Here is a 15,991-nt window from a genome sequence, read left to right on the forward strand (position 1 = left end):
GAATGGCACTGGCTGTGCCTCCCATAACTTCAATATGTCAGTGTTTTTCAACACCAAATTTGAGAACAGTCTGCAAGATTCTTTTGTCATTAACATGAACCTCACTTAAGAGGGCACTGGTGAGCTATTGTCTGATCTGAACAAAAGTAAGCTGCTGCAAGATTGTTCTGTGCATTAATGTTCGTGGGGTTTACCTTTTTTCCCCAGACATTGTCATCACAAAATCTGTAACCGTATCCCTAACGTTTGAAATTGGCAATGTCACGTTTGTGGACATGCCTTAGTATTTTGAACCTGGATCAACCATAAAGGGAAAGGTACATACAATTTTAATATTCTTCAGTTCAGCACTTCACATTGGATGCATTTTACCAACCTCTTTCAATCCTAACAGATCTCTGCATCTAATTTCAATGGGACCTCAATTGCACGTAAGGCAGTCTATCTCCTGGAGAGTTCCAGCTGGTCACCCAAACTGATGTTGAATCTTACTACAAACCAAAATGGAATGGCCACATTCTCCCACAATACAGCTAGTCTTCCTAATGCTGACGTTAATCTGGTGGTATGATTGTTCACTGAGTACACTGATTTAAATTGAAGACTTTGACTTGCAAGAAACCAATTCCATTCATTGTTCCCCAGGCAAGTGCAACTCCACAAGAGTCTGATGGTTCCAAAATACCATACTTCACCACAGATAGAAGGACCGTTAATCTCTTCCAACCTGCTACTCCCTACATGCAAACAATAAGTGAAATTACTATAGTGAAGCTTCTGCAGCCATTGAAATGTGGTGCTGAGTTTACTGTGACAGTCAAATATTCTTTTGTTGGAGAGTCTGGTAACTACAACACTTACATTATCTATATGGTGAGTATATCGTTATTGTAGTGGCTGTTTTAAAATTGGTTTGTTGGTTGGCACTGATGCGCCGGTTTGACTTGTCAGGTGTTGTCCAGAGGAGTGATAATTCTACATGGATTTGAGAAAGTTGATGTGAGGACTTCTGGTTCCATAACCAGTGGCACCGTATCATTCAAGCTGTCAATTGCTGTCGATTTGGCTCCAGTAGTGCAGATTCTGGCATTCTGTGTTCTTCCCAGTGAGAATGTAGTTGTTGGCAGCACAATATTTGACACTGAAATGTTTAAAAAAACAGGTTTGAAGAGCACTTTAACGCCTTTATGATGGGACGAGTGACGTGTGGGTGTGTGTGAGCTGTGGTTTTTGTTTTTTTGCAGGTGTCCCTGCAGTTCTCCCCTGTTATGGCTGTTCCTGGTGAGGGAATTGTTTTGACACTCTCTGCTCAGCCAGGATCTCTGTGTGGCCTCAGTGCAATAGATCAGAGCATCCGGATCTTGGAGCCAGGAAGACATTTGAATGCAGAAACAGTATCCATGTGTAATTGGTGAAATTCCTGTTGGAACATTTGTGATCCATCTCTATTACTTGGTCCTTGTTTGTTTCAAATGAGAGTTTAGTCTTGTCTTTTGGGGTTTAATAAACGCACTGGGTTTATAATAAGGACGTCTCTTTGACCTAGATGTACTCTTATGGTCCCAGGTGTTCAATTTACTCCCGATGCGATCACCGTCAGATTACCCATATGTTGTGGAGGATGAATGGGAGTGCCTGAATGTTAGACTCCGTCGAGCTGTTCCTACAGACCAGGCCTACGAAACCTTCAAGGTAGAAAAGTACTCCTGACTTGTTTATTGTGAGCACTGTAATGCTTAATGAAGAATCCCCTAAATGAATCACATTGACTTTACGTCTGTCTTGTTGCTCTGGCAGAGTGTGGGGATGAAGACTGCTACAAATTTGCCTGTATGAAAACCGGAGTGCATGATGTATAGGGGCCTGAATTATTATCGCAACAGATGTAGGTCCTTGCAGTTGTCTGACATTTCTGTGTAAAAAAAAATAAATACATTCTTAAATGGGAAGTTCTTCCTACTTCTTTAGATATGCTTTGCAACTATTTGCTCCGTAATGGTCTATTGCGCTGTTAGTTCCGGAGTGTGTCGTTTCTACTTGTCATAGATGAACACAATTATGCCTCTTTTGTAGTTCCCATCCTAAAGTGCATCAATATGCAAGCACTACTAGATGTGTTTATTGCTCATCTCTGTTTCAGTTGTGAGTTTTAAGAGGGGTGAAACTGCCGTGGGTGCCATGCAAGGAGCAGATGAGAGCAGTTCCTCTTTTGACCTGACCTTCAGGACATTCTTTCCAGAAACGTGGATCTGGCAACTTGCTGATGTGGGGTTAGTTGGGATTATCTCCTGTAAATGTCAATGGTTGACACCAGAAAGCCATTTGCCCACAGTACTTTCATATCCTAAATGCCTTTGTCAACCTGTCATTTCTTCACAGGGGCACTGGATCGGCAAAGATTCCCGTCAAGGTTCCTGACACAATCACCACATGGGAGACGGAGGCATTCTGTCTGTCCTCCAATGGTCTCGGTCTGGCACCTCCTGCTCTGTTGACTGTGTTCCAGCCCTTCTTCTTGGAGCTTTCCCTGCCTTACTCCATCATCCGTGGCGAGTTTTTTGAGCTGAAGGCCACTGTCTTCAACTATCAGTCCAAGTGCATCATGGTCAGGGTTTGTTTATTTTTGCATAAAGCATCACCTCATCGCAAAATGTGCACTAATGATGTTGGTCTCTGGCAGGTATGAGTAACTCCAGCTCCATCATAGGGCTACACTCTTAAACCGGTGTCTAGTGATCCGTATTCATCTTGTCTCTGTACCAGTGGGAGAAAAACCTTCAAATGGGTTCTCACGGATTCTGTTCTTGGTCTGTTTTGGATCAATTCTCACTACATTGATGTGATTGTCTGGTCTTGTGAGGTTTGCTGATGTCCTCATTTACAGGAGCTCTAAATGTGACCGTCAGTGCACAGGCTGAGCAGTCCCGGACTACGTGTGGCAATGAGGTTGTGAGCGTGCCAGCAAGAGGACGCATTGACATAGTGACTCAAAGTCTACTTGTACTGGTCAGCATGTGTTAACCAACTTTCTGGAGTTTGACAATTGAGCTGCTGGTACTTTTAATGAGAGGAGTTTGTTTTAATGCTTTTGTAGGCTGAAGGATTTGAGAGGATAAAGACCCAAAGTTGGTTACTGTGTCCAAAGGGTTTGTTTCCACTCATTAATTTTCCCAATGTACAGCTAAATGTTAGCCTAGTGCTCTGTGCTGATCCAGTTGTTTTCAGTCTTTCTTTGCACTCTGCTTGGCAGGAAGCCCTCTTTTAGAAGAGGTTGTGCTGACGCTTCCTGCAAATGTGATCCAGGGATCAGCCAGATGCTCCGTTTCTGTCATTGGTAAACTGTTTAATGAGAACTGAAACGTTCAGCTGATACCTCGGATATGGGTTTTTAGCTTTAACATGTTTGTTTTCCTGTTGTAGGGGATATAATGGGCCGTGCTTTGAAGAATCTTGATGGACTATTTCAGATGCCATGTGGCTGTGGAGAACAGAATATAGCTGTTCTTTCTCCCAATATTTACATCCTGCAGTATCTGAAATTCACTCGGCAGCTGACCGCAGCCATCCGAGAACGAGCCACTGGCTACCTTGAGAGTGGTATGCTAACCGAATGGACCTATAAGATTTCAATGTCCACCTGAGTCTCTGAACACATTGCCCATGTACTGGGTTTCTGACCTAAACAGGGTACCAAAGACAACTGAACTACAGGCACAGTGACGGTTCCTTCAGCACATTTGGTTACGATGAGTCCAATACATGGTGGGTTTCATTGATGCAGAAGTGTCCTCTTTGTCACCAGTGGATAAACTGGTTTGTAAATGCAGTTTCTCTTGGAACATCCTCTGCCAGGTTGACTGCCTTTTGTCCTGAGGTCTTTTGGCGAAGCACAGAATTTCATCTTCATTGATCCACATGTCATTCAGAGTGCAAAGGATTGGCTGATAAGCAAGCAGGGTTCAGATGGCTGTTTCATGCAACAGGGAACTCTGTACCACATTGACATGAAGGTGTTTCTTTGCACAAACCGTAACCTATAGACATGAGGTCGGAGATGGTTCTCTCTGAATTGACAGTTTTTGTTTTTTCGCATGTGTTCAAGGGTGGGGTTGGTGATAATGTGACCATGACCGCCTACATCACCACATCACTGCTTGAACTAGATATCCCAGCCACGGTAAAAATGCCAACGGGTTGCATTTGTACAAGCTATTGACAATCCAGTTTTGGCTGTAGTATCACGTTTGCGTTGTTCCAGGATCCTGTTGTCACCAGCGCTTTGTCATGCTTGAGGTCTGTCGTTGGGAACCTGGGAAACACTTACACCACTGCTCTGCTTGCCTACACGTTCGGTCTGGCTGGAGAGACCAACACTCGATTACAGCTTTTAAATGCCTTTGACAATGTTGCTATTACTGATGGTAAACTATATACTAGACATTTAATTTGAGATTTTTCAGTCCATTTGTTTTGGTGTCTTGACATTCTCTCCCTCTTGTCCTAGGACGTCTCCATTGGTCTCAGACTGTATCTGGTGACACTCTGGCAGTGGAGATCAGCTCATATGTGCTGCTAGCTGTTCTTTCTGTAAACCCTTTCTCTGCAGCTAATCTGGGCTATGCTAACGGATTATCAACTGCCTTATGGCTCAGCAGAATCCCTATGGAGGCTTCTCTTCCACCCAGGTTCCGCAAACTACCCAACAAGTGCACCATATTCAGTTAACTTCCATGTCTATATGAATGCAGTTTTACCCATGTTGGTGGTTATTAGGACACGGTGGTGGCTCTTCAGGCTCTCTCCTTGTACGCGGCTGCAGTGTTCAGCTCCGAGGGCTCCAGTACAGTTATTGTACAGTCCTCCGCAGGAGGAGAAGTTTATAACTTTGATGTGAATCGAGACAACCGGCTGCTGTATCAGGAGAAGCCGCTGAAGAATGTTCCTGGCAAATACAGTGTTAAAGTGACTGGTTCTGCATGCGTGTCTGTGCAGGTCTGTATGTTTTGGCTCCTATGTCTGTCTGTCTGTCTCTTTCATGTCCCAATTATACTTGAGCTTGACTACCACTCATAGGTTGCAATGTTCTACAACATCCCACCACCTGTTCAAACCACCAAAACCTTGAGTGTTGAAACTAAAGTGAAGGGAGAATGCAGACCACTTGGAGACAAACTCATGCTCAGCTTCACTGTGAAGTAAGATCTGCTTTAACTTGCATAAATCTTTTTAATGTGTGAATAGACAAGCCACTTTGGAACATTTCTGAACTTGGTGTGTGTCTTCAGATACAGTGGACCAAAAGGAAGTACCAACATGGTTGTAGTGGACATTAAACTTCTGTCGGGCTTCACGGCAGACACCTCAATGGTTGGTGTTCTTTTAAGGTGACTGAAATCCCAAGATGCTGGAAGCTACTTATGTAAACATGAATGATGGGTCCTTTCCACAGCTTGGAGCTCCACCCAATGCATATGCCCCACTAGTGGAGCGTGTTGATATTGAAGATGATCGTGTCCTAGTATATCTGAAAGGGGTGAGCAGTGTATACTGGATATATTAACCCTACCAGCCACATTAAAATATGCTACATGCAGTACGTACATGTTTATCCTGTCTTGCAGGTTTCTAAAAGTGTCCCTATGACTTATGCGCTCCAGCTGAAAGCAGTTCTAGCAGTGAAAAATCTCAAGCCAGCTGTAGTCCGAGTTTATGACTACTATCAAACAAGTATGCGTTTTCTCAATGTGATTTTGGGCTGTGCTCTTGTCTGTTTGAAGAGTCTTATTTCCTGTTTCTATTTCAGGTGATCAGTTTGAGACTGTATACACATCTCCCTGCCCATAATTGTGCTTCAGTACTGGCTACAGGATGCATGGCTTAAATAAAAAAATTAAAGTATACATCAGTCTTTTGTTGCCTCTTTTGTTAGACCAACATTAACAAGTGCTTGTTGCGGAATTGCTCACTTGGTCTGGTCCTTTTCTTTCCTGGCCCACTTTGCTTTAATAAAATGGATGCAGGGCTGTTCGTCCTGTTGGTGTGTGGATTTCCTGGATCCTGGCGTGTATTTTTCCGTTATAGGAAAAACGACAAGCTTGCGCATTCTGTTGCGAGTTTGGATCATTGAACACATGTGCAACTCTGTATGCATTTGCGTGAGGTTGAGACTCATTTTCTCTCCATAGCTGATTCTAGGGCTACCAATTATTTCGCACAGAACCCTCATCTGACCAAATTGTCATAACCTACATGTTGTATTAAGTGGATTTAAATCATGCAGTTAAAATATCACCTCGGTGAATTTGGTAAAATAATTCTTCAGCCTACTCGCATTCTCTATGAATATAGAGTACACTAAGTTTCTGTTTTGCCTACTCGTAATTTAACGTTACACCATTCCCACTGCAAACATGAGGCGACGTGGCAGTGAGCGGATGGGCTCAATGCTGAAACTATTTTTGCCATGTGGCTCAGCAGCTCTGGGTGCAGTACAACACTAAAATAATCAGGAGGTTATTGAAAAGACACCAATTATTCAGACCTATAATACAATTTATGTCTGCATGCAAGTTAACTTAAGGAAAGAATTAAACTGCCAGGTGTTTTTTTTTTTTTTTTTTTTTTTTGTGTGTGTGTGTAGTATAGACACAACATTAACCAATCGCACCCAAGTGTGCTGATGAAGTGCATGTGACTGCCTGCTGTTGTCTTGAAGCAGCACTAACCTCAGCTTATGACCATAATAAAGAGAGAATTTGGCATAGGACCCCATAGGCCTCTTTTCTGTGCAGAGGCGCTGCTGTTTCTCGCGGCAGAGCCAATGTGAACATCCAACCTGACCGCTCACAAATGTGTGAACCTGGCGTTAGATGAAGCGTGTCAAGTCATGGTGTCAGTTTTCAAGGGCATCTGCGAATGGAGACGCCAGGACCGGCCCGCTCTATCTGCGATTTAGGTGACTGCCTAGGGCCACAACGTGGCTGAAGGGCCCCGTGAATATGTCAAGTCAATGTTCATGAATTCGGTAATTTCAGTGACTTTAGTTTTGAAACGGACTTGCTGTATGGCGCCTTGCAATACACGCGATCTGTACACACACAACATACAAATCACAATGATGGTGAAACTTTATAATATGAGCTCTGAATAATCACCAGATGCTAATAACTAAGAGATACGATCAAGAGAGGTATAACAGGGGTGAAGGTGATTGATGTCAGATGGTTGAAATGTACCAGAAATAATACATAGTTGGAAAGCCTCTCTATAATGGTGCATTTTGACGAGAAGAAACTGCCGGATGTGTTTCTTGGTTTCATCAGCTATATGGTTTGGCCATATGGTCCACCAACGCTTAGATGCTATAAACCTCAAAAATATGGACATGTAGTGGCTGTATATGTGCAAGTGAAACTGGTCCTGCTCCGAATGGGATCCGAACTGATATCTCCAGCATGGCTCTACAGCCTCTAGCGTCAGTCATCCGTGTGCCTCGTGATGCCGGGGGAGTGAGGTTTACACATACCGCACAGCTATCGTGTACCAGCTGGCTCCCTTTACACAAGGTGTGATGGAAAACATGAGTATGGGAAGTGTGGGCAAGGGGTAAAACCCAAAGGCTGTAACTGTGGAGGAGAGCACAGTGCTGGATGTGGCGGGTGTCGGTCTTTCAGAGACTATTGAACATGTGCTATTAAGCTGCAAAGCATATGAGAGAGAAAGATATCAGCCAAAAGAAGAATTAAGATCATTGGGTATTGCTAGACTATCAGTGCAGAATCCCATGCAAAATGTTCCTAAGCAATCAGGAATTGATAAAGCTCTGTTGTGTTATATAAAGGATTTTTTATTTTGTAGGTAGGTAATTAATATTGTTTGTTTATATTGGTCACAATTCAACGTTGTCGCTCCACACGCCAGTCCAGCTGGTGTCGCTAATGAGACAATAGTTGGTTTGCCAACCTTCAATAAACAGCACGAAGAAGAAGACGACACTCGAGCTCCTGCAGACTGTTGTTTAGATGAAACTGATGAATTTATCTCAATGAATCGTCAAATAATACTTTTTTAAACATTAGTTCACATGTTAACGCGTCTTTGAGCTTTAACAACTCACCGACCGAGCGGTAAGAGAGAAACCTTCATAAACTGTTTGTTTTATTATTGTCTGATGAACACAAGAGGGGTATTCCAGAAAGCAAGGTTAACTTAGCGTGACATAAACCCTGAACTCTCGGTTGATTGACCCAAAACGTGTTTACTCGCGGGATTCGTTCACTCAGCCGTGAGTTTGAAACTCGGAGTTTGTGCGCGTTCATGGTGATTCTCACAATCGTCACAACGGAAAGAGACTTATTAATATTTCAGTGATGCAGAACATGAAGTTTTAATGACTGTAAATGAGCATTACTTCATCTTCACTCCTAATAGCGACAGGAGCTGCATCGGTTCAGGACTTGACAGAAAGTATACTGAATCACTGCGTGAATTTTTTATTAATAAAACTATAAAGTTATACTGTATATGTACAAGTTTAATTCAGCTATAATATTAGACCTCTCTCGCCTGCATTAATGTTTAATAGGTCGACCTTTATTTGTTTGCACTGAACTTCATTATAAGCATTAACGTTCATATTCTATTAACATTATGATAATACCATTAGGTTTATAGGTTTACTATATATTTTATTTTAAGATGAATTCCACTTGATATTTACCATATTCTGTGCATGCTAATTTTATTTTACTCTATGTATTTGTATCAAGAGGAAGATGGATGGTCACAAGCCACTTGACTGTACATCAGCACTGCACTTTATTAGTCTCACACTGGACTCTCATAATTTTTACTTTCTCTTAATAGTACACTATCAACTGACAGCCCGAATGTCAATACAACACTTGCATATTTATTCCCAACTGATTACATGGGGTTTTTTTTTCAAATCGTGTTTTTTCATATCAAACGACTATTCGACAATGGAAAACGTCGATAACGCTGACTAATCGTTTTTGCCTTAGTCATGTTGCTTGGAACTGCACCCAAGACTTTCACCCACTGTTGCACTTGTGTACATGGTTGAGTGACAATAAAGTGATTTGATTTGATTTGAAGGAGCTCTAAAACACGATTGCACACTAGCAGCTACAGCTGTTGTAAGATGAGTTTGACTGAAACTGCGGAAACTAATACAGAAATCAGGAGCTTGAGGGATCGAATGTCTGTTTAAAGCACCAATGACAAATTACAGTTTACAGAGGTTTAATGCTACAGTTGAAGTCAGAAGTTTACATACACCATAGCCAAATACATTTAAATGCAGTTTTTTCCACAATTCCTGACATTTAATTGTAGAAAACATTCCCTGTCTTAGGTCAGTTAGGATCACTACTTTATTTTAAGAATGTGAAATGTCAGAATAATAGTAGAGAGAATGATTTATTTCAGCTTTTATCTCTTTCATCACATTCCCAGTGGGTCAGAAGTTTACATACACTTTGTTAGTATTTGGTAGCATTGCCTTTAAATTGTTTAACTTGAGTCAAACGTTTTGGGTATCCTTCCACAAGCTTCTCACAATAAGTTGCTGGAATTTTGGCCCATTCCTCCAGACAGAACTAGTGTAACTGAGACAGGTTTGTACGCCTCCTTCTCTCACACACGCTTTTTCAGTTCTGCCCACAAATTTTCTATCGGATTGAGGTCAGGGCTTCGTGATGGCCACTCCAATACCTTGACTTTGTTGTCCTTAAGTTATTTTGCCACAACTTTGGAGGTATGCTTGGGGTCATTGTCTGTTTGGAAGATCCATTTGCGACCGAGCTTTAACTTCCTGGCTGATGTCTTGAGATGTTGCTTCAATATATCCACATAATTTTCCTTCCTCATGATGCCATGTATTTTGTGAAGTGCACCAGTCCCTCCTGTAGCAAAGCACCCCCACAACATGATGCTGCCACCCCCATGCTTCACGGTTGGGATGGTGTTCTTCGGCTTGCAAGCCTCACCCTTTTTCCTCCAAACATAATGATGGTCATTATGGCCAAACAGTTCAATTTTTGTTTCATCGGACCAGAGGACATTTCTCCAAAAATAAGATCTTTGTCCCCATGTACACTTACAAACTGTAGTCTGGCTTTTTTATGGCAGTTTTGGAGCAGTGGCTTCTTCCTTGCTGAGCAGTCTTTCAGGTTATGTCGATATAGGACTTATTTTACTGTGGATATAGATACTTATCTACCTGCTTCCTCCAGCATCTTCACAAGGTCCTTTGATGTTGTTCTGGTATTGATTTGCGCTTTTCCCACCAAACTACGTTCATTTCTAGGAGACAGAATGCGTCTCCTTCCTGAGCGGTATGATGGCTGCGTGGTCCCATGGTGTTTATACTTGTGTACTATTGTTTGTACAGATGAACGTGGTACCTTCAGGTGTTTGGAAATTGCTCCCAAGGATGAATCAGACTTGTGGAGGTCCACAATTTCTTTTTTCTGAGGTCTTGGCTGATTTCTTTTGATTTTCCCATGATGTCAAGCAAAGAGGCACTGAGTTTGAAGGTAGGCCTTAAAATACATCCACAGGTACACCTCCAGTTGACTCCAATTAGCCTATCAGAAGCTAATTACCTAAAGGCTTGACATCATTTTCTGGAATTTTCCAAGCTGCTTAAAGGCACAGTTAACTTAGTGTATGTAAACTTCTGACACACTGGAATTGTGATATAGTCAATTAAAAGTGAAACAATCTGTCTGTAAACAATTGCTGGAAAAATTACTCGTGTCATGCACAAAGTAGATGTCCTAAAGGACTTGCCAAAACTACAGTTTGCTAATATGAAATCTGTGGAGTGGTTAAAAAATTAGTTTTAATGACTTCAACCTAAGTGTATGTAAACTTCTGACTTCACTGTATATTAACCTACTATTTATTATGCTGAATATTATGCATAATAAAGCTATGGGGGAATTTAATCCTAAAGTCATTTCTGATTTGATTTCATCAGTTATTTAATTATTATTTAACTGGAAAAGCATGTACTTCCATTGAATATGTATTTTTGAAAATAATATTTCAATGTAATCGGAGACAATATTAAAAAAGACAATTTTATTTAAAAATATTTTAAATGTATGTCATCAGTGACATTGGGTAAGCAGTATATGTACAGTATATAACATGATTCCGTATTTCCAGTAAGCAGAATTATCTAATATTTCCATTTGGTGTCACTGTTGCCCTGTTGTAGGCTTATTTTAGTCCCTGTTCATCACTGATGGATTATTTAACACTTTTAAGAACAATAGTTTTAGCCAAATTTTACAGGAAAGGAACTGTTTTGCATATGTCTTTATAATATAATAATACTAAAAAACTTTCAATCTTAACTTTTCTTGATTTAGGCTTAGTTTAAAGAACCGTGAACTGAACCAAACCAAACCGTGAGCTCATTATCGTGAACCGAATTGTGAGATGAGTGAATGTTTACACCCCTTACACACACTGATAATCTAATTTAATCATGTATGTTACATCATCTCAATGGGCAGCTGCACTGAAGAGGCACTGCAAGCTTTATGCTTTAGTTTGAGTCAAAACTTATAATTAGAGTTTAAATTTTAAAATTCAAATGATGCTTAGGGAAAAAGTTACAGAGCTCGACATTAAGAATTGACATGTGCTTGTCCTTCGGACAGGAAAACAGGTCATTCACTTGTCTGGAGAGAAAAAGGACATTAATAGTTACATGCTCAAGTAACATGCCAAAGTTTCTTTTGTATATTTTCAAAAATTACAACAGATGCCCAACCTAGAAGTATGTAATCAACTCGATCAGCGTCATTCTAGCAAGTCAGTCCACTGTCATCCATCTTTGGAACGCTCTCAGGAGGCTATTTCCAGTCATGACAGTGCAGCTCCTATCTAATTGAATGGAGAAGACCAAAATCTCAAAATCGTTTGGTCATGTTTACGATCAAAAACATATTTCAAATCAGCAATAAAATCTGACAATACTGGTATTATAAATTGTGATTCTTTACCTCATATTACGCTAAAAAACTAAATTTTCCTGGGTTGTATAACTAATGTGCTTACACGTTCTAGAGTTGATTGACAGGAGATGTCTGTATCTAAAAGGTGATTGGCTCTTTTAACTGTAAGGCAGGACTTCCTTTCTATATCCACTGACCGTTTGGTGTTCAGAGCTTTTTGGTTTCCCTTTAATTTAAATAAAAGTGGTCTATCTCTGCTAAATAATCTCTGACTCGATTCTCTGCGCTGGGTAGGGGAGGGGGTCATGTTCATGGCCTTCGTCGAGCAAGTATTGGGAGCTGCCTCCAGATAGCAAGCGCTGAGTACTGTCTCTGGCAAGCGAGTGTTTGTGCGCCACCCTTGGTGAACAAGCACTGGAAGTCAGGATAGTGTGATTGCCGTGGGTATGGATTGCAAAACCGTGGGTACAGTTTATGAATCTGTGGGTACAGATTGCAAAATTGAGTGTACGGTTTAAAAAATCATGGGCACGATTAGTTAAAATGAGGGAGCAGTTTACAAATATGTGAGTATGATTTATAAATTGAGAGTACAGATTGCGAAATCATGGGCATGGATCAGCGGTTCTCTTTTTATTTCCTCTTATGGGTCCAAAGAAATGAGATAAAATAGAAGAACTACAAAAATATGAAGAAAAAAACAATTAGAAGAGAAAAGACCATGACTTTGAATTTGAAAAACAAATTTACTTTTCTAAAGCCTATTTCTTTAATATCCTTATTTTACTTTAAAGTCAGACCTCTCCTTTTTTTATTTACTGTACAACATATTGTCAAAGAAACGGTCAGAACATCATACAGATCGGAAATTTCTCGTGTAGAACACAACAAATATTGTTTCACTTGCATACCAAATATATATCAAGTAAAATTGAAAAGACCACAATGTGTAATTACACAACAATCACAATCCACACCTTCAAATAAGCCGCACCCTTTTCAATTAGCTTATAAATGCTTGGAATATTCCCATCATCCTATAGGTGAAGAAAGAAGAATAAGGTGGCATATAAAGAGGGAACAACTCCAAGTGTAACAGCTGAAGTCTATTGACATACTATTGCAACAGTGAAGACATGAGTGATCTAAAACCATGCAGAATAAAAATTGAAGATACTGAGGAACAAATAGGTTGGTGTCCATTTTTGATTCTTCGTAATGACTGTTGATGAACATTAAAGGAACAAATCTTCAGACTGTTTGCTAGATCTTGCAGCTGTAGTTTGACAATTATAGAAGCAGTGAAATTACAGTTAAAAAAATAAAACCAGAATCTACCAGATTTTGTGATATTAACCCGAGAATGACAGAACTAACCTTCAACATGTTAGAGATAACATAAAATAGATAGCAGCCTTTGCTGCTTTGAGACATTAAATTGGAGTTCAATTGTATGTTTCACATTTCTGTTTCTTTGATCTGTTTCTGTTTACTGTTCATTTTAGACCTGATGGAGGTGAAAGAGGAAAGTCATTTAGTTCTTGACATAGATCAGAATCACCATCAGCATCCTAAATCTAATAATTCAATAACTGATGAAGAATCTAATATTTGCTTCAAGAGTGAAAGGAATTTCTCACAAAAAAGCACTCAAAGAACAAGAGCCAAATATTCTTTCATCTGCCCTCACTGTGGAAAGAGATTCACAAAAAAAGATCTACAGAGGCACCTGAGAAATCATGTTGGAGTGAAGCCCTTAACATGCACTCAATGTGGAAAGAGTTTCACAGTAAAGAAACCCCTTCAGGATCACATGAAAATCCACACTGAAGAGAAGCCCTTCACATGCACTCAGTGTGGAAAGACTTTTACACAAAAACGAATCCTTAATATTCACCAGAGAATTCACACTGGAGAGAAGCCTTTCCCATGCCCTCAGTGTGGAAAGAGTTTTACACAAAAAGGAAGCCTTAAGGAACACATGAGAATTCACACTGGAGAGAAGCCTTTCACATGCCCTCAGTGTGGAAAGAGTTTCGCAAATAAATCAGATCTAAAGAGGCACCTGAGAATTCACACTGGAGAGAAGCCTTTCACATGCCCTCGGTGTGGAATGAGTTTCACAAATAAATCAGATCTAAATAGGCACCTGAGTATTCACACTGGAGAGAAGCCTTTCACATGCACTCTGTGTGGAAAGAGTTTTACACAAAAAGGAAGCCTTAAGGAACACATGAGAATTCACACTGGAGAGAAGCCTTTCACATGCCTTCAGTGTGGAAAGAGTTTTACACAAAAAAGAAACCTTAAGAAACACATGATAATTCACACTGGAGAGAAGCCTTTCACATGCACTCAGTGTGGAAAGAGTTTCACAAGAAAGAAAACCCTTCAGAAACACATGATAATTCACACTGGAGAGAAGCCTTTCACATGCACTCAGTGTGTAAAGAGTTTCACACAAGCAGGACAGCTTAAGATTCACCTGACAATTCACACCATATAGCAGCTTTTCACCTTCCTTCAGTGTGGAAAGAGTTTCACAGTAAAGAAACCCCTTCAGGATCACATGAAAATCCACACTGAAGACAAACCTTACAAGTGTTCTCATTGTGAAAAGTGTTTCATGATGTCAGAAAATCTGAGAACCCATGAGACAGTGCATACTGGAGAGAAGCCATACCACTGCACTTCATGTGGAAAGAGTTTCATTTAATCAAGTAATCTACTCTCATCTAAGAAAGTGTTGTCCAAATTTGTCATACTAAGCAAAGATAATTTTCAGAGTAGACTCTTTCAAGTAAACGATGTGAAATTCAGATAATCACAAAGATGATATTTCATGATCAGAAACTACATTATAACTGGCAATAGCAGCACAAATGGAGATTGCACCAGTTTGATCTTAGAGTTCTGAGCCCAGCCTAGTGTAATCAAACCAGTTTGATCATGCATGCGTTTTCACTAGCCAAAATCCCACACCCAACAAAAAGTGATAAAGGTACTGGAGACTGTTACTGCATGCATTTCTTTGGAAATTTTATTTGAATGAGAAAGATATGAGTTTAGCAGGACAGAAGACATTGTCCATAATTCATGGAAGTCTAGACTTTAAACCCATTCATTCTAAATTGTACTTACCTTTATGAAAGTTTACTATTGTTCTTCCATTGCTTAAGAGTGGCATTTCTAATAATAAGTTCAAAACTACTGGTAAGACCATGAACGGCCCTATATTACCATGGTTATAGACTTTCTAAAAAATAAACTAGTATTTTTTTTTAATGAAAAAACTAATAGCTTAAACACTGTTTGGATATTAGTTAAATGCAAGAACACTTTTTTTTTTTTTTTTTTGCTGTTTTTGTTTTTCCAAGTACTGTATAATGTGTATTTACTCTGAATTATTTACTTGAATACTTCCTTTTTACTTATAATGACTAAAGAATTGTAACCAATAAAACTTATGTTTTGAGGTTGCAGTTGTCTCCCTGCACTTTGATATTTGAGTGATCCACCATACTATTGAGTATTACGTTGACAGTTGAGATCATCTTGGGCTCGCTGTCATCATCTGCCAATGATATTGACTGATCTGGTTGAACAGGCCACTCACTTTGTAGTTTCAGTAGAAAACTAGGCCCTTTGATCCAGTTTTCACTTCTGATTAGGTTTTCAGCATCTAGACCAGTGGTTCCCAACCCTGTTCCTGGAGGCCCCCCAACACAGCACATTTTGTATATCTCCCTTATCTGACACACCCAATTCAGGTCTTAGAGTCTCTACTTATGAGCTAATGAGTTGAATCAGGTGTGTTGGATTCGGGAGATATCCAAAATGTGTAGTGTTGGGGGGCCTCCAGGAACGGAGTTGGGAACCACTACTCTAGACCATTAGAGCTTACATACCTCCATTGAGAGGGTTTAGAAGACTCTCTAATGAGCGAGATTCGGTTTGCAACAAACGTCTTGAGTCATTTGCTATGCATTTCAGGACAG

General features: G+C 40.2%; 1 protein-coding gene and 1 pseudogene across 1 annotated transcript; both read left to right on the plus strand.

Annotated features, from left to right (window-relative positions):
* The first annotated feature begins 207 nt into the window (after positions 1-207).
* LOC127439498 (alpha-2-macroglobulin-like) lies at positions 208-5,844 on the plus strand (annotated as a pseudogene).
* Positions 5,845-7,974: 2,130 nt separating this feature from the next.
* LOC127439497 (gastrula zinc finger protein XlCGF8.2DB-like) lies at positions 7,975-15,475 on the plus strand. The gene is made up of 3 exons (XM_051695677.1): positions 7,975-8,126; positions 13,037-13,184; positions 13,499-15,475. The coding sequence occupies exons 2-3, from the start codon at positions 13,130-13,132 to the stop codon at positions 14,497-14,499; spliced, it is 1,056 nt and encodes a 351-aa protein (XP_051551637.1). The 5' UTR covers positions 7,975-8,126; positions 13,037-13,129; the 3' UTR covers positions 14,500-15,475.
* Positions 15,476-15,991: the final 516 nt, after the last annotated feature.

Source organism: Myxocyprinus asiaticus, unplaced genomic scaffold (genome assembly GCF_019703515.2).
Source record: "Myxocyprinus asiaticus isolate MX2 ecotype Aquarium Trade unplaced genomic scaffold, UBuf_Myxa_2 HiC_scaffold_64, whole genome shotgun sequence".
In the NCBI taxonomy this organism is placed as follows: Eukaryota; Metazoa; Chordata; class Actinopteri; order Cypriniformes; family Catostomidae; genus Myxocyprinus; species Myxocyprinus asiaticus.

Coding starts and splice junctions, on each gene's coding strand:
- LOC127439497 (XM_051695677.1), top strand. CDS start 13,130: ATGAGTGATCTAAAACCATGCAGAATAAAAATTGAAGATACTGAGGAA. Junction 13,185..13,498: donor AGATACTGAGGAACAAATAG/GTTGGTGTCCAT, acceptor TGTTCATTTTAG/ACCTGATGGAGGTGAAAGAG.